Below are 27,926 nucleotides of genomic sequence, written 5' to 3'. Positions count from 1 at the left end.
CGAGAGAAAGCCCAATGCAGCCAAAAAAAGAAAAAAAAAAAAAGATCAGACACAGCCCACAATAGACCCCAAGTATATTTTTACAGCCCTGTTTCTGCTTTCCAGTTTGTCAGCAGTGAACATCCCTCATCCCAATAGGATCCAGAGGACTCTCCCACACTGCGCGTGTATAACCATATTTAGGGTAATCTTAAAGTTAAATACTGAGAGGAGGCGAAACATGTACATCCTAGCTATTGATTTTTAAGCTACACATCAGGATAATGACAAGTCCTTAGAGAGGAAAGGTTTCATTATATTTAAAGATTAAAAGTATTTTTAAAAGTCAATGATGTTATATCCTCAACTTTACTGAGGATAAAAATGAGTGCCAACTTTACCAATAAGTTACTTATTTGGTCCTCAAAGTCACTTATTAACACCATTACAGATAAATCGATCCGTGGGTGGGAAATCTGTTCTCTGATGAATACAGCAAAAATATAGAAATTAAAAGAGGACGGTAGCATTTGCTCCTTAAACTTGTTTTTTAAAAAAAACTCTTGCTTAGACCATCAAATGGCTTGTGAGCTCTTTCCAACCAAGAATTTGGGGCTTAAGCAAGAGTTGGTTGAAAAGAATGTAAACAGTGAAGTCCAAACTTCGGAAGTTCACTGCAAAGTACTTCCTGTGCTGCACGGGGATCCAAAATAAAGCGTCAAAACAGATCTCGCCTCTGAGCAACTTTAATCCGCACTCTTCCTCCACTTTCATGCATCACCTCAAGGCCACTTACTGGTGATCTGACAAGGCAGAGGCTGAATTTCTCCCTCTCTAATAGGCTGCCTAGACAAAAAAACTTTAAAGAATCTCACTGGCTGTTAAATAAATTAGTTTATACGGAATTGAGGTGGGGTTCTTTGGTTTGCAACAGATTCAACTGGAACCGGAAATGGAGAAAGACAAGCATGGTTAGCTTAATAGGATAAAAGGGAGATGAGAGTGTGCTTGTTGGGCTCACAATATTTTGAAGACTTGAGAACATTAAGGACAACACTGTTACTCTGCACTCTGCTTCCCTAAAAAACTCCAAGGAAGGACTGATGAATCTACTTCATTAATCATACTATAATACAAATCGATGTTTAAAAGTACTCTGGAAAAAAAAAAAGTACTCTGAACCCAGGAGAATTTGGGATTCTACAGAAATTATTTTTAAATCAGTCTGTAGAAAAGGGGACCTAAGGAATTAAAACCAGTTCCTTGTGTAAGTCATCATCACCATCAATTATCAGAATTTTTACCATTTACTGAGTTCTATAGCTTTAAAAATACCTATCTCATTTAATTTGATCCTCTCACCTTTTGTGATAGGTACTGTCAGTCTTAACGGGAGAAAACAACTTTGGATTTGTAAGTGGCAAAATCTGGATTTGAGCCAGGTCAGTCTGACTGACACCTTTATTTATTACACTGCTTTTGACCAGAAAGCCCCTCAGACATGATAAATGGTTACCAAGAAGACACACTTTCCTTGCCCTCCCCTTAGCTGCAATTTAGAGATTCAGTACTTTTTCACAGGTATACGTTTAATGTTATGCACAAATACAAAAAAACACCCTAATCAATCAAATACACACCATACTTTTAATATCAGTGAATTAGAATTCATTCTTAGGGTTGTGTTAAGTATGTTTTTATAAAATTTGGTGAAAGGCCCCACAGATAAACCAAGAAGACAGTGGAGGCTGGCAAAAATCAACATCTTACCGTGGACTTTTCTAAGACTATATAAAAGACTTTCCGTTTCTCCTTTATTCAGCATTCTAAGATGTGGAAAACAGGCAGATTCTCTTTCATAATGCAGCTGTGTGCTTTTTTCATTGAGGTGTATCTATGACCTGTAACCGTGAACAGTCTTTTTCCACCTTCTATTCAATTTTCCTTTATTTGCACATTACATTGGCCTTCTAAATGAATACCAAAATTCTATGAAAAATTAGTGTAACAATCCCATTTACCGTCGCATCAAAAAAGAAAAAAATACCTAGGAATAAACCTACCTAAGGAGGCAAAAGACCTGTACTCAGAACACTGTAAGATACTGGTGAAAGAAATCAAAGATGACACAAAAAGATGCAGAGATATACCATGTTCTTGGATTGGAAGAATCAATATTGCCAAAATGACCATAGCACCCAAGGCAATCTACAGATTCAATGCAATCCCTACCAAATTACCAATAGCATTTTCCACAAAATTAGAACAAAAAATTTTACAATTTTTATGGAAACACAAAAGACCCTGAATAGCCAAAGCAATCTTAAGACAGAAAAATAGAGCTGGAGCAATCAGGCTCCCTGACTTCAGACTATACTACAAAGCTACAGGAGTCGAAACAGTATGGGACTGGCACAAAAACAGAAATATAGATCAATGGAACAGGATAGAAAGTCCAGAGATCAACCCATTCACCTATGGTCACCTAATCTATGACAAAGAAGGCAAGAATATACAATGCAGAAAAGACAGTCTCTTCAATAAGTGGTGCTGGGAAAACTGGACAGCTACACATAAATGAATGAAATTAGAACATTCTCTGACACCACACACAAAAATAAACTCAAAATGGATTAAAGACCTAAATGTAAGACCAATACTATAAAATTCTTAGAGGAAAACATAGGCAGAACATTCTCTGACATAAACTGCAGCAAGATCTTTTTTGATCCACCTCCTGGAGTAATGAAAATAAAAACAAAAATAAACAAATGGTACCTAATGAAACTTAGAAGCTTTTGCACAGCAAAGGAACCCATAAACAAAAGGAAAAGACAACCCACAGAATGGGAGAAAATATTTGCAAACGAAGCAACCAACAAGGGATTAACCTCCAAAATATACAAAGAACTCATGCAGCTCAATATCAAAAAAACAAACACCCCAATCAAAAAATGAGCAGAAGATCTAAATAGATATTTCTCCAAAGAAGACATACTGATGGCTGAGAGGCACATGAAAAGATGCTCAACATCGCTAAGAGTTAAAGAAATGAAAAACAAAACTACAATGAGGTATCACCTCACACTGGTCAGAATGGCCATCGTCAAAAAAGTCTACAAACAATAAATGCAGGAGAGGGTGTGGAGAAAAGGGAACCCTCCTACACTGTTGGTGGGAATGTACATTAGTACCAGCCACTATGGAGAACAGTATGGAGGTTCCTTAAAAAACTAAAAATAGAGCTACCATATGATCCAGCAATCCCACTCCTGAGCATATATCGGAAGAAAACCATAATTTAAAAAGATACACATACCCCAATGTTCACTGCAGCACTATTTATAATACCCAAGACATGGAGGCAACGTAAGTATCCAGCAACGGAGGAGTGGATAAAGAAGATGCGGTACATATAGACAATGGAATATTACTCAGCCATTAAAAAGAATGAAATAATGCTGTTTGCAACGACATGGATGGAACTAGAGATGGTCATACTGACTGAAGTAAGTCAGACAAAGACAAATATCATATGATATCGCTTATATGTGGAATCTTTAAAAATGGTACAAATGAACCTTTTTACAAAACAGAAATAGTCACAGATGTAGATAACAAAGCTATAGTTACCGGGGGGGGGGGGGGGGAGGGATAAATTGGGAGATTGGGATTGACATGTACACACTATGATATATAAAATAGATAACTAATAAGGACCTACTGTACAGCACAGGAAACTACTCAATACTCTGTAATGGCCTATATGGGAAAAGAATTGAAAAAAGAGTGGATATATGTATATGTATAACTGATTCACTTTGCTTTACTGCAGAAACTAACACAACATTGTAAATCAACTATACTCCAATAAAAATTTAAAAATTATACTATAATGATGTGTGAATTCTAATTTTTATTCCTACTTTTGAAAGTGCAGAAACGCTTTTATACTTTGCCTGTTTTTGCTCCTTTGTTATAAACTTTCTGCTTGAGTGAATTCTTTTCCATCTAAACTTATTTTCATTTCCCATAATACATTTCTATACTCTTTAAGTTCTGTGTATTTATTCATCCATTCACTTTTGAGTGATATCTTGTGTCAGGCAAATAAAGAATAAAATAGATTAAAATGTTTACACTAGGAATTTTCTACCCAACTATTTTCCAGGGAAATTATCTGGATCTTTTAATTTTAAAACATTAATCTTTAGGGACTTCTCTGGTGGTCCAGTGGGTAAGACTCCATGCTCCCAATGCAGGGGGCCCAGGTTCGATCCCCTGCCAGGGAACTAGATCCTGCACGCCACAACTAAAGATCCTGCAAGCCACAACTAAAGAGCCCATGTGCTGCAACGAAGACCCGGTGTAGGTAGGTAGGTAGATAGATAGATAAATAAATAAATAACTTGTCCACTATGGCTAGAAAACAAAAACTTACATCCTTTTATGCAATGTCAGGGTTACCCCTTAATTTTTCTCAAATTGTTTTCTGCTGAAATTTATCACTACATTTTTAGAAGCGAAATTCTAGTCTTAAAAATATAGTTCATGGGATGGTGCATTTTCTTGCACCGAGTAATGCGGTGTTGCTGCCAGGTGAGGAGGGCGGAGAGTTCTATGGTGAAGTGAGGGGAGGGATTCATGCAGGCCTTGTTCTGAACTATAAGGTGGGAAGTTGATGCTGGGTACTGCTACTCCCGGACCCCCAGCATGAAAGTTGTGATATCATCCTCGAACCATCAGCTTTGAAATTAAAAAACAATGAAGAATACTCAAGAAACAGTCCGAAGAATTCTTCTAGAACCTTACAAGTACTTACTTCAGTTACCAGGTAAACAAGTGAAAACCAAACTTTCACAGGCGTTTAATCATTGGCTAAAGGTTCCAGAAGACAAGCTACAGATTATCATTGAAGTGACGGAAATGTCGCATAATGCCAGTTTACTCATCGATGATAGTGAAGACAACTCAAAACTCCGACGTGGCTTTCCAGTGGCACACAGCATCTATGGAATTCCACCTGTCATCAATTCTGCCAATTATGTCTATCTTCTTGGCTTAGAGAAAGTCTTAACCCTTGATCACCAAGATGCAGTAAAGCTTTTTACCCGCCAGCTTTTAGAACTCCATCAGGGACAAGGCCTAGATATCTATTGGAGGGCTGATTACACTTCTCCCACTGAAGAAGAATGTAAAGCAACGGTGCAGCAAAAGACAGGTGGACTATTTGGATTAGCAGTAGGTCTCATGCAGTTGTTCTCTGATTACAAAGAAGATTTAAAGCCACTACTGAATACACTTGGGCTCTTTTTCCAAATCAGGGATGATTATGCTAATCGACACTCCAAAGAATATAGTGAAAACAAAAGCTTTTGTGAAGATCTAACAGAGGGAAAGTTCTCATTCCCTACTATTCATGCTATTTGCTCGAGGCTTGAAAGCACCCAGGTACACAATATCTTGTGCCAGAGAACCGAAAATGTAGATCTTTAAAAATACTGTGTACATTATCTTTCTCTGAGAACGTAGGTTCTTTTGAATACACTCGGAATACCCTTAAAGAGCTTGAATCTAAAGTCTATAAACAAACTGATGCATGTGGTGGGAACCCTGAGCTAGTAGCTCTAGTAAAACACTTAAGGAAAATGTTCAAAGAAGAGAATGAATAATATTAAGTCATTCTTGATTAGGCCTGATAGGTTAGTTGACTTTATTTTTTTGTCTTTTAGCCTATTACCTTTTTTAAAATTTGGACCAAGCTGTTAGTCTCCAAAAACTGAGTGATAGTGGTGACGTGAGTGAGGTTGTTTCAATATAGAATCCCTGCGTACAGATAATCATCGTAGTACCAAGGTGAAGGAATCAAAAGGAGCCACATTTAAATGAGTCTAATTTGAATGTTAGAATGCGCTGTGTTGGGACGTTGTGGCCAACTCGGCCATGCGTGTTCTGTTGATTCTGTCAATAAAGAAGACTTCAGCTTTGGCGGGGAGGCGGAGGGGAGAAGTATGTGTACATACATATATATATATATATATGTATATTTCATGGTTTATTTTTATAAATATTAGCCTTTTTAGACAGATTTTATTATTTTTAAGATTCTAGACTAGCCTAATGTTCACTAGAATTGTTTTATTTCTTATCCTATTCCCACGTTTATAATGCATTAGATCTATTTTCCATATCCTAGAAGGATTTACTCTATTTTCCTTGCCTCTTCTTATTTTTACGTACAAAAAAATCCTTGACTACTTGTAGTTCTCTCATTTTAAAAAATGTTTCCATGTAATAAGTACTAAAGTCTACTGAAACAGCAAGAAAAGTTTGCGTTTAATTATAAAGAAAGAAATGCTGTATATATGTGTAAGGAAATAAGAATAGAATAATTAACAAATGCCCTGTCAAGATAACCTATTCCACTTTAAGGGGGTTAAGTCCTACTCTCCTCCCCAAGGCTTTAAAATGTTCTACTGCATTCTAATTACACAGCAAGACAAAGGGTTTCAGTTTTGTGGACCAACAGTTCAAATCTGTGTAGATAACCAGAAACATAAAAGCCAATGCTGAAGGGAGGTCCATAGCCGCTTGTCATTATGATGGTTTGATCATTCACTAAGGAGTAGAAGAGTAATTTTACAACAAAGACAGCGACTTAAGGCACCAAAATGTGCTGCACTGCAGAACGATCAGTAACGTACACGGCCTAGGGAGGCAAGAGCTTTGGTTCTAAAACTAGCTTGGCTTCCTTACGGACAGGAATCCTAGCAAATAACTCATTCTTTGCACTTCAGGTACCACGAACGCTAGCTGTATTTTCTACTTTCATTTACAACAGGGGCAAATACCTTCTCAGCATTTCGAAATGCCTGAAGAACCATGGAGTAAGGGCAAAGTCAATACAAGATAGCATTTTATAAAGAGAGTCTAGATAAGTTTAAACAAGTAGATCCTTGAAGAAAGGCCACAATGCAAAGTCTGAGGGCAGTTTCACACAGCCATGTAATATCTGATGAACTATTTTACCTAGGGAAAAGCTGGGCAAACTTGAGATCTCCACATATACTTGTCATTAGAATACAGACCGGTTTACGTGTGAGAACCTGTGCTTCCTCCTGAGAATTTCCTTGGGGAAAGGATGATGCTAGCACTTCCAGCTACTTTTCCTTCTTCAAACTTCCTTAGGATTTCTTTTACCAACATTTTATTTCCTACTTTCCTATGTGAATGCTTAATAGATCTAAATAACCCACTTTTCTTCAGGCAAAGACTCTAATTGGGAATTCAGCAAATTCCTCACGTTCACCTTCATTTGCTCTTTCAGAACCACTTTTAAATTACGTGCCGTACCATCCTTGAGAGATTTTATAACAACCCCAAATTGCAAGAAAGAACAGAGCACAGCACTCCCTCCCCTGCAAAAAAAAAGGGGCTATTTCAAATTTCTTGGAGGGGGTCTAGGCAGATTAAGCTGTTTGACAAGCCCCAAAGTGCACACAGTCGTTGAGAAAAAGAGGAGAGTTCAACAACCCTGCATTATGGCGGCTCTAGACCGACACAGGCATAGTCCCCAACCCAGTGACATTAAATGGCTGCTTTAAAACTGCAAGTCAAGAGTAAGCAGTTATAAACAGATTTAACAGATAAACACTAGATCAGACTCATGATCTCATCTGGCAGCCCTGCATATTTCCCATCCAAAAGTCCCAGCTGGGATCACAGTAATTGGGCCTCTTCAACTACTTTGAGCTAAGAGAAATTTAGGGAGAAATTTTTAAAACTGATAAGAAACATATTGACATGGTGCCTGGTGAACAGGGAGCTGAGACAAGCCATCTGGATGCTTGTGTATGTGAAAAGTTTTGTTTAGTGGAAATAATTCATCTAACCCACAAGCTGTACAAATATTACAATAAAAAGTCCTGACGCGCACAAACTGTCGGAAGAACCTGTGCTACAGGAACCAGAGACTGTAGTCCAGACTTCTGTTTCTGTGCGGCCAATACCTGTTCTCGAGTACCCTGGTATTCCTCTGTACCCAAGAGTTTGTACCAGGACTTTATGGCTACATCTTTTCCCTGAGAAAGTATATTCATGGTACGGGTTCACATTTAGAACATTTGCAAGTGTTTTTGCTTGGTGATTTCCCTTTAACACTGTTGGGAGTAACACCCCTAATCTCACAGATGAGAAACCTGGTATAGGAATAATGAATTTATTATAGACAAGTGTTTTAAAACTCAGTTATTTGGAGAGCTCAAGCTATTCAACAAAACAAATTATGCACAAGGCTGAATCACTGTGATATAAATAACTACAGTGTTTACTTCAATGACAGGAATTTATGGAGATGGAGAAAACTATATTTTTCTGATTATGTCGGTTTTTTCAGCGTGTGACACTACCAAGTACCTTTTCAGCCTGCTTTCTTACAAACTACTGAAGATTGTTTTAAAAATTCTTTTTACCTCACACTATTGAATATATCTCCTCAGTAACCAAGAAATAATTTAGTACTATATACCCTCAAGACCTCTTCATTTTCTGCTTCTTAAGACGACTGCCACCTTTTTCTTCCTCAAAACCAAACTGCTTTTTTCGTTTTAATTCAAAGTCTATTCAGACCTTAAGCAAACACCTTTCCTTCCTTCATGCCTGGCATAATGTAGAAGAGAGAATACAAAGCCCAAGTCTTATCTTATTAAACCAATCATCCAAGGGTTGGGTTTTTCCCTCCTTTCTTTTATGAACAGGTAAACTGTTTAAAGGTAACACAACTCTATTACACAGAACTGCCGTCACAGAAAAGAAACGTTACTAATCCCCATTAAAAGAAACAATATTTTAAGTCATATGGGGTTTCAAGAGAAATCAAATCTACTACTGAAATTAGTCAAAAAGTATTTATCAAGAAACCAATTACCACTTCACACCTAGTAGGATTGCTACAATTTAAAACAACAAGTATTAGTGAGCACAGGGAAAACTGGAATTCCCATATATTGCTGGTGGGAATGTAAAATGGTACAGCCAATATGGAAAAGTTTGGAGGCTCCTCAGAAAGCTAAAAACATAAATACCGTATGACTTAGCAATTCCATTCCTAGCTTTATGCCCAAAGGAATTGAAAACCAGGGACTCACGCATATTTGTACACCAGTGTTCACTGAAGCATTATTCTCAACGGCCAAAAGGTGGAAACAACCCAACTGTCCACCAATAAGACGAACAGATAAACAAAATGTGGAATACCCATACAATGGAATATTATTCAGCCATAAAAAGGAACGACATTCTGATATCTGCTACAACATGGATTAATCATGAAAACATCATGCTAAGTGGAAGAAGCCAGACACAAAAGGACAAATATTTCAATAGCTAAAATAGGCAAATTAATAGAGAGAGAATATAGATTAGAGGTTACCAGGGGCTAGAGGAAAGGAATAATAGGGAGGTATTGGTTCATGGTTACAAAGTTTCTGTTTGGGATGATGAAAAAATAGAAATAGACAGTGGGGATGGTTGCACAACATGGTAAATGTATTAATGCCACTGAACTGTATATATACTTAAAAACATCATTAAAATGTCAAATGGTTATATATGTTTTATATACTCAAAAATAACAACATACCCCAAATCATTGAATTAAATACCTTAAATGGGTGAGTCATAGCTCAATAAAGCTACTTATAAAAGAACCCAACAGACTTGAGGGTGCCATGATAACTGGAGATCACTAACATCAGTGAGTCTAGACTGAGAGTAAAGCAAATTATTGTGACAGCCTAAGCAATGTTTAGTTGTGAAGGCATCTGTAGTAATGTACCTAGTTTGCATCTGACTTCTTTAGTTCTGATAAACTTATAATAAAGCCTATGATAAAACCTAGGCCAATAACAACTATTTAAAATTAGGGGAGGAGGGCTATCAATCAAAATGGCACATATACTCAACAGGCCACACGTAACCTTTTTAAATGCTTTACATGAGTGAATCTCAAACACCAACGTAAGACAAAGCCTGTCATGGACGTGTACACAAGCAGGCCTGCAAGATATCACGTGTTAACCACAGTCTTTCTTACTTACGAAAACACGATTTCAGCTACACAACAATGGCACCACTGGGGTTTTCACAGTTGGCAGGAAGAGCCAGAGATGGCTTATTCCCACCTCTGCTCAGAGTCCTTACTGCCAGGCCTGCCTTGCTCCCTGTGTGTGTTTCTTCTTAAAATTTCCACAAATCAAATTTTTACTAAACCAGACTATAACTGTCAATATCACTGTAGTTGATTTACATTCCAAAATTATAAACAAATCCTAAAAATAATCTGATAGTTTGGATTATCAGCTCCCCCTTCCATTAGCATGGAAAATGGAAAACTGCTGGTATAGAAATTATAACTGTGTGTGAAGGGTAAGGGATAGGTTAGATGTTTTGCTGTCGGGTTAAAGAATGGATGGGGTTTCTAGTCATATGGATTAATGGGACCACAGATAACCTGAAGGGAAGTCTGGGTTTGGGTTATTTTTAGCTTAATTTGAGAGTTTTTGCTATAAAACCAAAATATACTGTATTTACTTTAGAAGATTTAACGAACACCCTGATAAAAGTTCAGTGTTACCACTTAATTCAATCTGAGCGTGTTTTTCCATAAAATTATCAAACGGACTAAAGCATACTCCAAAAATGGAAGCAAATAAATGGATTTTAAAATCATTTAAAGTCATTTTGGGAAAAGACTTAATACTAATAACAGAACCAGACAGGAACCAAGACAGGGAAACAATAAGAAGAGAAGCTCTAAACATGGACAAGTGGTTTATAACACTGTGAACTACTCTACATAGAGGAACTTACTGGACTGAGGCTTACGTTTCTCAACAGTGGAACAAAACAAACATTACAACATGGAACTTTCCCCCAAAGGAATGTGAGGAAAAGCTTTTAAGAGAAGCTGGACGAATGACACGAGGAAAAAATTTTGTAATGGCTATGAGCATCGGATGTTTTTAATTCACCAGGTTAGAAAAAATGATCGTGAAAAGAGCATGTTGGGTCACAGAGATGTGTCGGTTTCATAATTAAATACATTATCCTGAATGGGCCCATTTTCTCTGCAGAGAGAAGAAACCCTGCTCCACGGTCATGTACCAAACTTTACTGTGGGCATTTGTCCTAGACAATGTGATTTAAATAGTCTGTCACTGCAGCAACATTCCATGGAACAAGCAAACAGCAAAAAGTTACATAAAGTAGACAGAACTAAGACACAGGAGGCTTCCTTCTAGTTGTAGCTCTAAACCTGTACTTTCTGACTGAGCCATCCATCCTCTCTGGTCTCAGTTCTCTTAACTGAAACAGGACAGTTTCTAAGGTACAAAAACCTCTAATACTTTTATATAAAAGTTAAAAATATCGAGAAAGAGATGACCCAGGACCTTAATAGATGCTCTAAACTCCCAAGCCAACCTCTGAGCAGAAGAAAGCTCAGGTATAATACGCCACAGGTAAATCTTAAGAGTTACTCTTCTTAGGTCCACAGAATAGAACAGAACGAGACCTGTTTCCCTTGGAGTTCTTCCCACGTTATTAATATATGAGCAACAAACACTGAGCCTAAAACCAGACCTTAGGACAAGAGAGCATGATGATCTGGGGCCAGCTGGCACAGGAATGGGCTTAAACACCTCTATCACAATGTTACTGCATGTCTCAATACCGGTTGTGTGTAACGATACAACCCTCAGTACTAAGAAAAAGTGAAATGATGTTAGCTACACTCTGCCTAGTAAGGCAAGGGAAACACAGTTTGACTATGACCATTTAAACATCTAAAAAATAAACTTCTGTTAAAAAAGATCAAACTATAAACAACCCACCGTAAAAACCTATTGTTTTTCAGACAGTGGGTCAGTGACATGTTTCTACCCAGAGCAGAGACAATGCAGGGCAATGGAAAGCCCATTCTGTGAACAAGCTTCAGCTGCTGTTATTTCCTTTATAAGAACAAGAAAAAGAAGCTGGTGAAAACTTCAATTTGGAAGGACCCAGAATATTTCTGCATTTAGAAAGATGCCTCCTGGGGGGGAATGCAAATTGGTGCAGCCACTATGAAAAACAGTATGGAGGTTCCTCAAAAAAACTAAAAATAGAGCTACCATATGACCCAGCAATCCCACTCCTGGGCATATATCTGGACAAAACGATAATTCAAAAAGATACACGTACCCCCATGTTCATAGAAGCGCTATTCATAATAGTCAAGACATGGAAACAACCTAAATGTCCACTGACAGATGAATGGATAAAGAAGATGTGACACACATATACAATGGAATAGTACTCAGCTATAAAAAAGAATGAAATAATGCCATTTGCAGCAACATGGGTGGACCTAGAGAATATCATACTAAGTAAGCCAGACAGAGAAAGACAAATATCATATGATATTGCTTATAAGCAGAACCTAAAAAAAAATGAAACTACTTACAAAATGCTTACAGACCAAATACAGGTATCTCTATTCAATTATAGTTGACTATCTTTTATTATACCACAATGCAGACCGTCTTCTGGGAAAGCAGTATATGCAAGTTTTTAATCAATCAGAATAAAGACTACAACCTGTAAATCTGTTTGTTTTTTTAAGCCACATCCCTTAAACAAAAACCTCGTGTGTTAAGGAAAGCCAAGATTTTCATCTATTCTTGACTTAGGCTTAGCCACTGAGAGTACAATGATGGCCAAACTAAACTGTACATTACCATGGGACGTGACTGGGCTGAATAGAGACCCACATCATCAGGTATTTTGAGCATTACAGTCGAAGCTACAGAAGAGCAAAGTGTGACTTAACAGTTTGCACATCTAACCACAATTTTAGGAAAAATCTCTTTAGAGGGCTAATTAATTAATCCCTTGCTGTTAGATCGAGCAGTCCTACTCCTTCCATTGGATTTCCTGTCCAAAGAGGTTCTATTACTTCCTACCACCTCATAAGGAAGCCCCCAAAGATTAACATCATTAGTACTTACATTCAAAGCATTCTTTGCAGCTTCTGCTTCTGAGCGACTGTCAAAACTGACAAAACCTACGGGCTAAGGAAAGAAAAAGAATGAAATATGAAGTAAACAATATCTGGGAAATGTCTATTTTTCTGGGTCAAAGGTGACATCAAACTCAAGAGCTAAGATACAGAAATCACCACAGGCAATGGGTAGAAACAAGAAAGCCAGTCCAGAAGAATCATGACTCAGTGGCTTAGCCAAATTTCTAACATGAATCAAAGGGATTGTGAGGGTGGTTCTTCAAGGGCACAGCTGGAGATTTAGAGAATCATACAAAAAAATCTAGAAGGGGCTGGAAGGTGAGCAGCAGTGAACAAGGGAACAGAGGAAAACTTGGGTGGAAAGGCTCTACTTTCCTAAATTGAATTCACTGTACCTCAGTTTCTTCATCTTTTAAAATGGAAAGAGAACCGAATCACCTTTTGGTACACTGTAAGTGCAAGGAATATAATGACACAATGATAAAAGCCCTGTATTCTCACTGCATGATCAAAATTATATCATGAACATTTTAATCTCAAATCCCAAGGGATGCCTTTAAAAAGCTGTGTGTTTAATTAGGTGTATAAACCATACTGTTCCAACTAAAGAGAGGGGTCACAACTCCTTTGGACTCAGTATCTTTCAGTCCAGAAGGATGGTTGCAACATAGCTTATTCTCTGATGAACCAGAGAATACCTTATTGAGAGATGAAAAGTGACCCAGAGGGAGGATGCTGGTTGCTCAGCATTTAAAAAAAAAAAGCACATATAGCTACAAATTTTCAAGACACTTGCAGAAACTATCAGGGTCATTGGTTACTACCTCCATTCTGTACCTTTTATGCTCCATTCTAGACCTGAGACTCTGCCTGCGGTTATTAAGGGTTTAAGAGACAGGCTGATTCTTCGTCATCCAATTCCCATACCGATTGTGAGTGAAAAGTTTGCCTGTTTAACTTTACAAAAAAACAAAAACAAACAAAAAAAACACCCAGGAAAAAATTGGCGTAATAATCAATAATTTCTTTTGAATATACAGATCAATCCCAATATAACTATGCTGGATGCATTGTATTTACCTTCCTTGAGGACAGACTCAGACACTCTAGCTGGAGGCTGTGGAATTAGGAATCACTTTCCTGTGCTAATTCCTAAGCAATCTCACCCTTAATTTTAGAGCAACAACAACAAAATAAAATCTTAATGGAAATAAAAAAAGAACGTCGAGCCCTAGTAACATTCCTGAAGAAAGCCAATCCGAACTTACTGTGGAAGTGATCATTTATGTGCAAGTCTGAAATTCTTACCTGCTTAGATGTGAGCTTTATAAGAGAACCCTCGTAGCCCTGAAAATAAAGAACCAAATTTAGACCAGAAATAAAGAGTAGTAGGAGAAAAGAGCAATTGTAATAGCATCCTGCTCAAGTGAAAATGAGTCCCTTATGACTACTGACCAACTCTTCTCACAAATGCCTGTTCATTGGGAAAACAAATTTTATACACACACGCACGCATGACGTATATGCCAATCTTTGCATACTTGGGCCTAAAAGAAATCAAGCCCTGAAATTCATGCACTTATGTTTCTTATCTCTATATATTTTCATGAAATTCAGAAAAGAAACATAAGTGCATGAATTCATGAAAATATATAGGGAAAAGAAACATAAGTGCATGAATGCACTTATGCATAGGAAAATGGTGTCTATGTCAACAGCAGGTCTTTTTCATTTTATAGAACTAGGCGAGGGAAGGGGATAAGTTAGGAAGGTCAGAGTGTGTGATGCCTTGGTCATATATTTGCTATAAAACAATAAAACATTAAGATCGTACTTGGTAGAACTTAATGAAAATTTCAAAACTTCCAGGAAAGGTTAAATAGGCAGCGATGCTAAAATCTGTTGAGTTCTTTTGCTTCTTTATTGCAGCCATCAGTTTTCACAGTGGTGTTCTGATTGGGAGATGTGAAAATTCCCTGTTGGGATTTTACTCCAGCTCAGCCTCAAGGAAGATGGAAACACTCCTTTCACTCCCTCCCTTAAGCCCTCCTGGCTCCCCAGGATAAGGATAACAAAGTCTGTTTATTTCTGAAAATAATCAATGACTGTTAGCTTGCACTGATGGATGACACAGGAGGGGAAAAAACAACACTTGACATGATTGACCACCACACGTATTGGTGCAGAGACAGATTTGCAGACGAGGGTCAGACTCTGGGGACTTTAATTAAAAGAGGGTTAGTAGGAATGTACCAGGGTCCTGACTTCAGCGTTTGGGTTTCTGGGCAGCATGTTGGGATTGATTCATCCTCCTATTTTCCCAGCAGAGAACTATGTTACTAATTAGCTACTGTAAACATTTTACCTCAAAGGCCTTGAGCTCTCCTAGCCAGAGAGGTCGTGATTCACAGCCCTGCCTCTTCCTTTTTCAAGGTGCTCTCACTCTCCGAAAAACCTGAAGGTTTAAACACCCTGAAGGCCTCAGAGGCAAAGGACAAATGGATATTTCACTCAAGTAAAAGACCACTAGTAGGGATATACTGTCCTCTCAAGTCACAAAAAGAGAAGCAGTATCAAATAATAGTTCAGATGAGGGATGGTTGCTTGGGTTTGAATCCTGGCCGTGCCATTTATTATGTGAGTAAACTTGAGCAAAATGTATTCAACTGCTCCAAGTTTCATTTTCCTTATTTGAAAAAAATGAGGCTAACCCATTTTAAAGGACTGTGATGAGAATTAAATGAGATAATTCTTAAGGGGCTTGCTGGCTAAATCTCTCTGTACGTATACAAAAACACAACTACTTATGTTATGTTGGATACATACTATTGGATACATACGAGGATCAGTTAGCTTTAAAAAGTCCTCATCCTACAGAAGAGACAGACAGTAAAAACTACAACCTGCAGAAGAAACTCGGGAAATTCTATAAAGCTGGCACTCTCCCCACAATACCTTCTCTTTCTTTCCCACTTCCGCTAGCTAACCTCATGGCTAACCCTTCTGCTTCCCTCTGTAATGTCATCATTATTGTTGCATTAAAAGGAGAGCTGTCAGGATGGAGTTATGTCCATTATGACACGCTGCCTTTGGGGCACATAAACTAGACTGTTTTATCTTTGTTGGTTTTAACTCGCTGCCTGCTCAACCATCCTTCTCCTTCTACTACCCAACTGTTTTCAGCTGTCACATCCTACTCTCTCCCCCTAAGAAGTTAGATATTGTCCCTCAACCTGTCTTGCCTCTGTGGCTGGGGTCCTGCTTCAAATCAGGATAGATCTTTAACCATCAATCAAGATGGCCCATCACATGATCGTAAGTGTGGCCCCGGCCAGGCACTGTTGCCGACATGTCCTCAGGTGATGTGACCAGGCCAAACACAGGCCCTGAATCTGTCATGACTTCCAGGTTCACTCCTTGAGAGCCAAAGCCTTCAGCCCACATCATGCCCAGCCCCAGCTCCCCTACCCTACCCTCCCCTCCAAAGGCTAACCTTCAAGGTTTCTCCTTGGAGCACGGTTATTTCAGCTTTAGTTCAATTTCCTGTTAAATTTTCAATCCCAGCTACATTAGTTATCTCTAAAGTAGTTTTATCTTGATAGTCACAATGGACAGACAACTTGCATTAAGTATTTCACTAAGCAACAGGAAAGATTTCCCTCAACTCATACCAAGCAATTCTTTAAAATTTTGTTTTACTGTTTTTGCAACTTCGGACATTTTGCCCATGGCAAAAATAATGGTGTTAGGTTCCTAGTCTAGTTCATAAAAGCCTACTTAACCTATTATGTCTCCAAACAATAGTATTAACAGCAGTATTTCAACTGGCAAGGAACCTCCTAGGGGTAGGGCTTGACTTTTACTGCATTTGAAACATAAATACAGAATAAGTCACTGATAGTATTTTTGGTGATCTGTACTCAGAAGAACACCCCTAACTGGCAAGAGGATAAACAGGGAGGACACTAAAGCTGTTCTGTAGAACAGAAACAGACGCATGTCCACGTCGGTAAGAGACTTCTCCAGATTAGCTACTGGGAGGACAAAAGGCAGTTTCAGTCCTTCCAAAGTGAAAATGTATATTAGGACCGAGTTGTCAAATCTCCTTTACTCACTAACTTTTTAAAAACAGTGCTTTCACAGACATTTCATTTCTTTCTCCAAAAAGCCCCATGAAGCTTATACACACACTCTTTGTCTCCTTTTACAATTTCTGAAAGATCGAAAAGGTACCTTAAATGGTCTGAAAAGCAGATACAGCTCCCGAGGTTTGATATCCAGAGGGAGACCACTGACAAAGAGAGTCCGGACCTGGAAGATAAATACAAGAGTGATCAAGGGAGTGGACAGTCATAGAACAGCTCACCTGAAATCCCCAAAACACATTTCTTCAAATACTCCTCGACTCCTACCTAATTCGTGCTCTTTCCATGACACAATGACTGCTCTAATTGCTCTAAGCCACTTCTTGAGTAGCTCTGTGTGATTTATCAGAGTGAATCACTTCTAGCTGATTTAAATTTACAAACTGACTTCTTTCCTAGCCATTGCCTGGTTCTAAAAATGTGAGGGGAAAAGAGGGTCCATAGGGCTTCCCTGGTGGCACAGTGGTTGAGAGTCCGCCTGCCGATGCAGGGGACACGGGTTCGTGCCTCAGTCCGGGAAGATCCCACATGCCGCGGAGCAGCTGGGCCCGTGAGCCATGGCCGCTGAGCCTCCGGGTCCGGAGCCTGTGCTCCGCAACGGGAGAGGCCACAACAGTGAGAGGCCTGCGTACCGCAAAAAGAAAAAAAAAAAGAGGGTCCATAATTAAAACATTAGCTTAAGGAAAACAAAAATGTCATGAGGACAGTAAATCTACCACTCCCCTCCACTCTAATCAAATGAACACAGAATGTGGTTCAAAAATACAACTGAACCAATTTTTTTGTCCTACTTTGTCTTGTCATTGCTTCCCTCATTGGCATTGATAATTACAGTAATTTTAATAAATGCAGAAGTTTATTAAACAATTGAAATGTGTCTAAATAGTAGCCAAATGCATAACCCTGTGTCTGTTCAGTTCTGAAACAGCAGGGCAGACTTGGCTGTACCGTAAGGGCTACGGTACAAAATACGTACTTAATGTGTGCTAAAATACAGAACACAGATGACATTTCCAGCTGGGAGGATCAAAGTAAACGTGTGGGCATCTGAATGGAAACTTCAAGGAGAGGTAGGATTTTACCACATAGATATAAAAAGGTCAGGTGGGGAAGAGGCACAGGCAGAAAAAAAGCATTAACCAAGGCAATGAAGAGGGGGATGATAGCGCAGTGAATTCTGGGAGAAGGGGAGCCAAAAAAAGTGAACAGGTAGTAGAGGATCAAACCGAGGGGGGATGACGTCATCGGCTCAGGAACATGGTCTTGATTCAATAGGCAAGGAGTAAACACTGAATCATCATCACTACCACATTTTGTTTCTACTTATTTTAGTGAGTCTTTAGTCAGACCCAACCCCCAGCTTTGAGATATAGTTGACAGATAGTATTAAGTTTCAAATGTACTTTTTGATCTAATAAACTTTTATGTACATTTCAAAATGATTACCACTACAGCATTAGCTAACACCTCCATCATACCACAAAATTACCATTTCTCTTTTTGTGATGAGAACACTTAAGACCTCCTCTCAGCGACTTTCAAGTACACCCATAATACAGTAGCTTAAATATACTCACAATACTGTGCATTAGATTCCCCAAAACTTGCTCAGCTTCTAACTGGAAGTCTGTATCCTTAGGTCAACATCTGCCCATTTTCCTCACCCTCCAGATCCAGGGAACTAACTAATCGACTCTGTTTTTATGAGTTCGGGTTCACCCCCATGTTTTCTATTCCTCTTCTCTACTCAAGCTGATACAACATGATCGAGTTCCTCATTAGAAATCACGTTACTACTCAAAGGAAAAAAAAAAAAAAAAATCAATGCTCAGTTGTAATGCCATTTGCATGTAGGTGTACAATAAACACTACGATCAAGTAAACAGCCCCAGAATCATGAGTGCCTTTTTATTATTTGCTTCTTTATACCTTAGACAGCTTTGGTGAGGTATAATTGACACATAAACTGTACATCTTGCTTTACAATACGTTTTGACATATGTATAACCTGTGAAACCATCACAGCCATCAAGATAATGAACATATCCATCACCCCCCCAAAAGTTTCCTTATCTCATGCTCCTTTAATCTTCCTTCTACCTTGTCCTACTATCCTCATCCCCACGCAATCACTCATCTGCCTTCTGTCACTACAGATTAGCATGTATGTTCTAAAGTTTCATACAAATGGAGCTATAAAGTAGGTTTCCTTTTTCGTCCGACTTCCTTCACTTTAGCATAATTATTCTGCGATTCATCCATGGTGCTGCATGTAACAATAGTCTCTTTTTATTTCTGAGTAGTATTCTGTGGTATGAACACTCACAGTTCATTTATCCATTTGCTTGTTTATGAGACACCAGGGTTATCTCTCGTTTTTGGCTTTTACAAATAAAATGACTATGAACGTTCATGTATCGATTTGTACAGGTCTTTGTGTGGACATATGTTTTCTTTCTTCTTGGATAAGTAGCTGAAAATGGAATAGCTGGATGATATGGTAGGTATATGCTTCAACTTTTAAGAAACTGCCCTTCAATTCCTTGTTTTACAGCCTAGAACATGATAAATGTTCTGTGTGTATGTAAAATAAACGAATATTCTGTTGCTGTTGGGTACAGTGTTTTATACATTTCAATTAAGGTCAGGTTTGTTGTTCAGTATACCTTTTGCCTCCCCCTTCTCTCTCAACTTTGCCAGTGATAAACACTCTTTCCACAGAACTTTCTTTATCAAAGCTGCTAAGGCTGAATCACTGACAACTGCCGAAGACATACACAAGGGAATTCTGCTATCCTGCGCGCCCTCTCTGCTATCCACATCCCTCTTCCCACGTTCCAGCAAGTGAACACCATGTGTTCTACTTGGTGGCTCCGGCCACGACAACCTGGATAGAGAAGGAATCCCAGCTTCCACTCGTTCAGATTTTGTTGAGTGCCCATTGTATCTGGCACTATGCCAGGTGGTGAATGGATTACATAGAGTTCCATGGAAATAATGATAAGCAGATCCTGTGTTTTAATCACTGTAGTACCATTTGTCCAGCAGGGAAGCTTAGCCATGTGACGGGTATCAATTAGGATCTGGGGAGTTAATTCAGGAAATCAACTATCATTTCTAGCAGTATTCTAAAGAAAAAGGCTTTAGAAACTTGCAAGTCAAACAATTTATCAAAAAAAAAAAAACCAATAGAAATCTGGGAGTTAAATGAAAGATTACTTGATATAAATTAAGGCTCATCTACATCCATAAAATGTATTATGCAACCAATAAAAATTATGTTCAAGGAAAAAGTACACTCAGTTTTATTCTATAGAACAAAAAGCCAACACATGTATGTATATGGAAAGGGGGAAAAGTACGCCATAGGATATATATGCCAAAAGGTTTATATCTACATTACTTAGTCCTGAATGGTGGAATAATAAGTGATTTTTTTTTTTTTTTTTTGGCTGTGCCGTGTGGCACGCGGGATCTTGGTTCCCCGACCAGGGATTGAACCCATGCCCCCTGCAATGCAAGCACAGAGTCTTAACCACTGGACCTCCAGCGAAGTCCTAATAAGTGATTCTGATATTTTTTATTAGCTTATTTGTATTTTCTATCTTTCTATAATAAGTATGTTTTAGAGACTATAAATGTACTGTTAGGTTGAGAACAGCCTACATTTTTTATTACTTTATTTAGGAAACCATAAATAATGTCAATATTTGTATCAATAAAAATTGTGAAGTTTATAAACTTTTTTATATATTTCAGAATTAGAAGATTCTTATCTCAGTATCTCAACAAAAAAAACCTGTTAAACATTAAAAAAACAACAAAAAAAAACCCCACTGAACTGATAGGCCTAAATTTGCCTCTCGCCCATGGATTAAAAAGAGACTCAAGGAAAAAAAAAAAAAAAAAAAAGAGACTCAAGGCCACTCTGTTTTGTTCATCAAATTAGAGGCAACTAAGATGTCTGACACTTTATTTATACATGGACACGAATTACATTTCATAAAATCTAGTGAAGCCCATTATTGTCTCAGAAACCTGCCAAGACATCTTATCTCTCAATGAAGAGCTATTCTCTCCTCTGACAGAACAGATAGACTGGCTAGGAAAAATAACTCTTAAATACTTACATTATGAAGTTATGAGGACAACTAAAGGTCTCTTAAATCCAAATGCTTGGAATCTATGTGTTCTGAATCCTTTCTAGACCTCCTCAGACTGGGAAACTCCATTAAGTTAAAAAAAAAAAAAAAATCACTGATAATGAATGGAAAAAAAAACCCTCTTCCTGAATATCTAATTCATGCTTTTCTATGGTAACTGGGACCTAAAATCACGGGGATGTTTTAAAACATTTTAGTTTCCCTACTCTTCTCACCACCACTCGTTTTATCTGAGCCATTAAATAGTAAAGCACTTCCGGGTTTTGCCTTTGCTATGTCTATGGAAATCGCAAAGGTTAGACATGATTTTTTTTTTTTGAGAATCGATTGTTTAATCCACATTGATTGATAGTAAATCAAATAGATGAGAGGAAAAAGGCAATCTAATTCTGAATTTAATTGGCCATTCGGTTTAGTCAAATACCATGTGACTGCACGTGTGGACATGTAAAAGACATCTGCTCTGTCTGCTGGATTCCCTGATAGCCAGCAGTGCCGGGCAACAGCCTCTGCCTGAGGGCAGACATACGTGCAGAGAGCCCCGAGTCTATGCCCACCAACAGTGCAGGAGGGTTCCCTTTCTTAGACATGATACTTGCTTGCAGGAAGCTTACTGTCACTGAAGGAATATGCAGCTTTCTGTGACAAGAGGAAGCCTAGCTCATTCACAGAGTAAACAGTTAGAACCCAAACAATGAGATCAAAGTTTAAGAGACATGTAAGATCCATGATCAAATACTCAGAAAAAAGCGCCCCAAAACAAACGAATGATGCCAAATGAACTTTGTCGCAGGTCAATCGTTTTCCAGGGCAACCCTTAATTTAACAGCATTGTCTATGGACACAGATGTGCCTGGCACTACGCCTTTAGCATTGCAGATGTTTACTTTATCAGACACATGGGGAAACACATTTCTTAGTCAAGGACACAACACGCCTCATAGAAGTTCAAGATGTGAAGCTGCTGACAGCTCTGTCCCAAAGGGACGCTAATGGATTCTGTGGATGTACCTCCAACTTCATTTCTACCCCAGCAGGATTGAAAGAAGAAATGCTAGGAGAAATCGTCCTGTGCGGGTCAGTCAGAGCAAAGGCCTTCTTGGCTCAGCCATTATCAACCATTCCTGCAGAGGCCACAGTTACATTTTGGATAACACCAGCTGTGTGTTCTTAAATGGCACTGCCAGCTCCCACGGGGATAGACAAGCCACACTTCAGTGACTGACTTCTAAACTCTAATTCAGTAAGTAAAGTCACTGTGTCCGTCTTGGGCTTTCCTGGACAGAAAGGCCAAAACAGGCCCTGAAATGGAAACGCCCGCCCTTTAACAAAAAACACGCATGATCTTGTAGGTAATCTAGACATTAAAATAAAAACCAATAGACAAACACTTGTTAAATTCAGTATATAATTTCAGTAGAGAATAATCATGCATACTTTTCAGCAAGCGGTCACAGCCAGTAAACACAGTGTCCCAAGACTATGGGCATTTTCTGTGGACATTTTAATCGTTTGTAAAAAGGTCTGAGACATCATCTCTAGCTGCTATGAGCTGACGTCTTGAGGTTCCTCTTAAATCCTCGGATTGGGAAAGGCACCTTTCACATTTTCTAATGACTCATGAATAACTGTATAATCATTTATCTGAAATATCCTAAAACCCATGGGGGTGCTTCTATGATCATCTATCCTCTGCAAACTTTCTCTCCACCTATCCACATTCTCACACATACAAATGTAGACTCCTAAAAGCAGCTTTCAAATGTGTTGTATGTTTAAATCATTCTTTTGGTGTAACTGTTTTTTGAAACATATGCAAGTGGATTCCCAGGTGAGATCTTGCAGTGGGCATTTTAGAGGGTGAAAGCGCTTTTCTGGGTAGTGTGTAGCACAGTCCTAAACACACAGTATAAAATTTTCCCTTGATTTTAGAAATCTGCAGAGTACCATTGTATTCATGGGAAACGGCAAGTGTTTGCTTGTCAACGCCTCTGGTGATGACATGGCAAACAAAATGAGGTGATCATACTTCCCAGTCACAATCATATCAGTACAGTTACAACATCAAATGATAAACACTCATGTGACAAAAAGTCAGAAAAAATTAACGTTGTAAGAGACAGAAATTTAGATGAAAAAGAGAAATGAGACAAAAAGGGAGAAAAATGAAAAACAGACTGAAATCACATAAAAATCGCAGACATAAAAAGTCATAAACAGACCACAGAAAATTCAGGACTGTACACCTATTAACAAGGAGAGAACGATCAGTACATGGGAAACAGTAAAATCACTCACATTTCTACTAATGACTGAAACATACTTTTTGTTTGCTTAAATAAGTCCAATTTCAAAGGTAAATGAGTAATTCACAAAAAGTTTGAGAAAATGCTCAAACTCTTGCACATTTAAAATGGTGAGCAGATATCCTTATCTACTGATATAGAACAAGGTTTCTGATTATTAAGTAAAAAAGCAAACACCAGAAATTGCCCATAATCCCACTAATTCTTTCAGTGTTTTTAAGTACATGCGCAGGTAAAAAAAAAAAAAGGTACCAAAAGAATATATAATGCATTAACTATTAAATTAATAATGGGGAGGGAAGGTGGGATTACAAAGAACTTTCATTTTATATGTTTGTACCCTCTGGTATTTAAATATTTATAAGCATAAACTATTTCTTAAAAAAAAAAAAAAACAAGCCCAAATAAATCTCCTTTCTTTGAAAATATAAACCTTGGGTCCTTCCCATACACTTTCGTCCTTAGAAATTCTCATCTTCTGCCTGTCCTTGCTCCAAAGGGACAAACCTGATCTAGTAGAAATACACATTTACGTAACTTGCTTCACATTTCTATTCTGACCATCAGTGAGTGTTTCTCTGTACTTACTCTAAAAATAAAATCTAACCCAAAAAAGGGCACTAGTGACTCTAAGCTAAGGCCCTAGGCGCAGGAGATCCATCCTAGCTTCAGGCAAAGGGGTGTTCTTGCTTTGTGATCAACCTTCTTCTCACTAGGACAAGAACAGAGGAATCACTCACTTTCCAACATCCAAGAAGTGCCTTATCTCTTGAGACCATGAAATAAACGTGGTTTCAGGGGCAGAGAAGTTAAAAAGAGCTCCACGTATGTGTGGCAGTATAAGTCCCATAGAGCTGGGTTGTTTAAACACACGAGGCTGGGGCAGGGGATCTGAGTGTTCCAGAGCCCTGTAAGTTTTACACTCTGGTTAAATAATAATAAACTATTTTATTCTTTTTAAATAAAGTGTAAGTAGATTTAGTTCTTTGCTTATTCTGTAAGCACCAGCTGAAAACCCAAACTGCAAGACTGAACCACGCTGAGGACTGCTGGTCCTCTCAGTTCCAAAGAAGGCTTTGCTGGCCTGCTATGATTTCCCATTCGTATCATTTTTTTAAATACATTTATTTATTTTGTTTATTTTTGGCTGCGTTGGGTCTTCGTTGCTGTGCACGGGCTTTCTCTAGTTGCGGCGAACAGGGTCTATTCTTTGTTGCAGTGCACGGGCTTCTCATTGCGGTGGCTTCTGTTGTTGCCACCGGGCTCTACGGGCTCTAGAGTGCAGGCTCAGTAGTTGTGGTGCACAGGCTTAGCTGCTCAGCAGCATGTGGGATCTTCCCGGACCAGGGCTCGAACCCGTGTCCCATGTATTAGCGGGCGGATTCTTAACCACTGCGCTACCAGGGAAGTCCTCCCATTCGTATCTTGCCACCACAGAAATGGATTACCACAATCATTAAAATGGCCTGCCAGGTATTTAATTCTGGTTGCAGCTCAGCAGAAACTGACCAGCCTTTGGTCAAGCTCCAGTTTCTTCTTGGCATTGGTTTCAAATTGGACAGGTGGTCAAGTTCCTTTTTCATGACAATGGCCACCTACTGGACTTAAAGACTTGCTCCTTTTCTAGCCCTGAGAAAGTTTGTTTTGGTTCAGGAGGCCAGGTTGCTACAGACACCAAGGACTGACTAAACCATAGGATAAAAGGGCCACTAAGCTGTTGTTATGGACTCCCAGCTTTGTTTTAGCTTTAAATGGATAACTGTTCTATCCTTTCTAAAGAAAAAAGCCACATAATTACCCACAATGCACGACTCCCTAGTTTTGAGGGATCCACTAGTGTTTGCCCCAAGTGCTATTCAGTTGAATATCCTATCTGTATAACCAAATTGATAGCTTTATTTAAGGCCCATGGAAAGCAGGGTCCCCCTTTGCCAAGGTGATCAGAAAGTTTCCACTAACTTATGAGGTAAAGGAGGAAGACTCAGGGGAGAACATAGTGAAGAAAGAGAAACATCACGTTTCATAAACTCGTACGTACAGGGCTCAGAAAATGGACAGAGAACTGGGCCACAAGTTAGCACTAGGTACACCATGCTTCTACTTTCATTCTGGAGGAGCTTATCCCAGTCCAACCCAATATCAATTTAAAATCAGTTGGTCTCAAACTCTCACCTTGATAGGACTTCTTAAAACCAAAGTCTAATCTAGGCCATTCCTCCCATCTGTTATATTTTTAAAAGGATAAGACAAATCAAGAATTTCTAGGGTTTGAAACTGCCCAAGTATAGGCAGAGGTGTCTGTACACATAAGCGCTTAACCGCATTAAGAAATTTTCTAAGTGCTGTCAGACACAAAGAGAGGTGGGTACCAGAGGCAAATTAGGAATTCAGGGTCTGAATTAGCCTAGATAGGAAACTAGGGGGTGTGTGTGTGTGTGTGTGTGTGTGTGTGTGTGTGTGTGTGTGTGTGTGTGTGTGTGTGTGTGTGTGTGTGTGTGTGTGTGTGTGTGTGTGTGTGTGTGTGTGTGTGTGTGTGTGTGTGTGTGTGTGTGTGAACTTAGCCACATTATTAAGAAATTCACTGAGTGCTGTCAAACACAATATATGGTTGTCAAGTCCTTCGAGTTCAACAAGAAGTTCCTTATAAAGGTAGGAAGCTTTACCCTTTAACACCCCACACCATGGCTTCTCCAAGTTCCTTTAGTCAATTTTCTGATGGCTTATTCTGTTTTAACACTGGTTAACCCATGGAATCGTGCTCTTTATCCAATTACACTGCACTGTTTACATTGCTAAAACATGAAGATTTTTCATTGGATACGTTATCCAGTACATTATAAACAGAAGTCTGTATTCTGATGCCCCAAAGTGCAGTTACCCTTAGGGTTTTTTAATCCTATAGTGTACCCTAAAATTGTATGTCAAAAAGATCCCTGGGGCTACCCACAACACAGACTGTTCCATGGTCTAACAAAATGAAATATAAGACAAAAATATACAGAAATATTATCAAAATTCTAAGACCTCTCTCTCTTTCTCTTTCGGCATAGTTTGGGTGACTGTGATTGTCATTTTACAAAGCAGACCTCTTGGGGAAAAAAATTTTTTTTACTTCATTTTACTCCTCCCAAACTGCAGAGGAAAACTATCGCAGATAGCACAGGGTTCTTCATAGTCACTTAAAGTCCTGGAAAAAATTAGCAGGGGCAAGATTATGGTCCTAACACTGCCCAGGGGTCTAATGCATTTATTGCTTTTGATATCAGTAGTGGACAAACTCCATCTGAGGAAGTTGATCCCACTGTCAACTTTAGCTCACAATGCATTCTAAATAACCACCCACAATGCACCATAGTTCTAACAACTACAGAAGCTGTGAGAACTGCAAAACCAAAAGGCTATGGGAAAAATGTTTGCTTCCCAATGTTTAGTCATGGGAAACTACCCAATATACACCTTGAAATTCTTTGCTGCTAGGTCAGTACACCTTCAAAATCAAAGTTCTTCCCCACACGACAGTGGTGAGCATCCCAGTACTTAGCAGTAGATGCTAAGTATCTACAGGATGAACTAAATGAGTGAATCTAAGTATTAAGTCACAGTACTAGGAGTGAGGCATAAAAGAGGCAAGTAACCCATAAATATTCAGTTGTGAACGAGTATGAAGAAGTGAAGTCACTGTGACTTTTTAATGTGTACTCAGGAGATGAAGTACTCAAGGCAGTAAAGCATATGTAGTAAAAACAAAATGAAACCAAAAAAAAAAAAAAAGAAAGACAAAGAAAAGGAGTCACATGAGCCAGGCTGCTGAGACTTAAACCCTACTTCTCCAACTAGCTATGCACCTTGGACCAGTAACTTAACTTCTCCATTCACAAGTTTCCTCATCTGGAAAATCGAGACAACACTGGTAACCCAGGTGTGGCAGTCTTAAATTATGTCCAGAAAATCTTTGACACTCCTCCATTCATAACGTAGAACTTAATTCCTTTCCCCTTCAGCACGGGCTTCACTTAGTGACTCCCTTCTAATGAAAAGAATATGGCCGAAGTGACAGTGTGTGACTTCTAGCAACTGGGTAAAAAAAGGCACTATGGACTTCCCTGGTGGCGCAGTGTTTGAGAGTCTGCCTGCCAATGCAGGGGACACGGGTTCGAGCCCTGGTCTGGGAGGATCCCACATGCCATGAAGCAACTAGGCCCGTGAGCCACAACTGCTGAGCCTGCGCGTCTGGAGCCTATGCTCCGCAACAAGAGAGGCCGCGACAGTGAGA

The 27,926-nt window shown here is 38.9% G+C and overlaps 1 protein-coding gene and 1 pseudogene across 4 annotated transcripts in view; one reads left to right on the top strand and one right to left on the bottom strand.

Annotated features, from left to right (window-relative positions):
• RBPMS (RNA binding protein, mRNA processing factor) overlaps window positions 1-27,926 on the bottom strand; it is a 185,798-nt gene that overhangs the window by 89,071 nt on the left and 68,801 nt on the right. For all 3 annotated transcript variants that reach the window (XM_082680178.1, XM_082680176.1, XM_082680177.1), the window contains exons 2-4: window positions 17,273-17,350; window positions 14,348-14,386; window positions 13,026-13,088 (exon numbers count right to left, since the gene is read on the bottom strand). In XM_082680178.1, the coding sequence (XP_082536304.1) occupies window positions 13,026-13,088; window positions 14,348-14,386; window positions 17,273-17,350 (180 nt within the window). The remainder of the gene's footprint in view (window positions 1-13,025; window positions 13,089-14,347; window positions 14,387-17,272; window positions 17,351-27,926) is intronic.
• On the top strand, window positions 4,744-5,651 carry LOC309838976 (geranylgeranyl pyrophosphate synthase-like; annotated as a pseudogene). The gene has a single exon. The product of its transcript is annotated as a geranylgeranyl pyrophosphate synthase-like (transcript).

Source organism: Grampus griseus (genome assembly GCF_964374135.1).
Source record: "Grampus griseus genome assembly, chromosome: 21".
In the NCBI taxonomy this organism is placed as follows: domain Eukaryota; kingdom Metazoa; phylum Chordata; class Mammalia; order Artiodactyla; family Delphinidae; genus Grampus; species Grampus griseus.
Note: the sequence above shows the minus strand (reverse complement) of the source record. Positions and strands in the feature narration are given on the sequence as shown.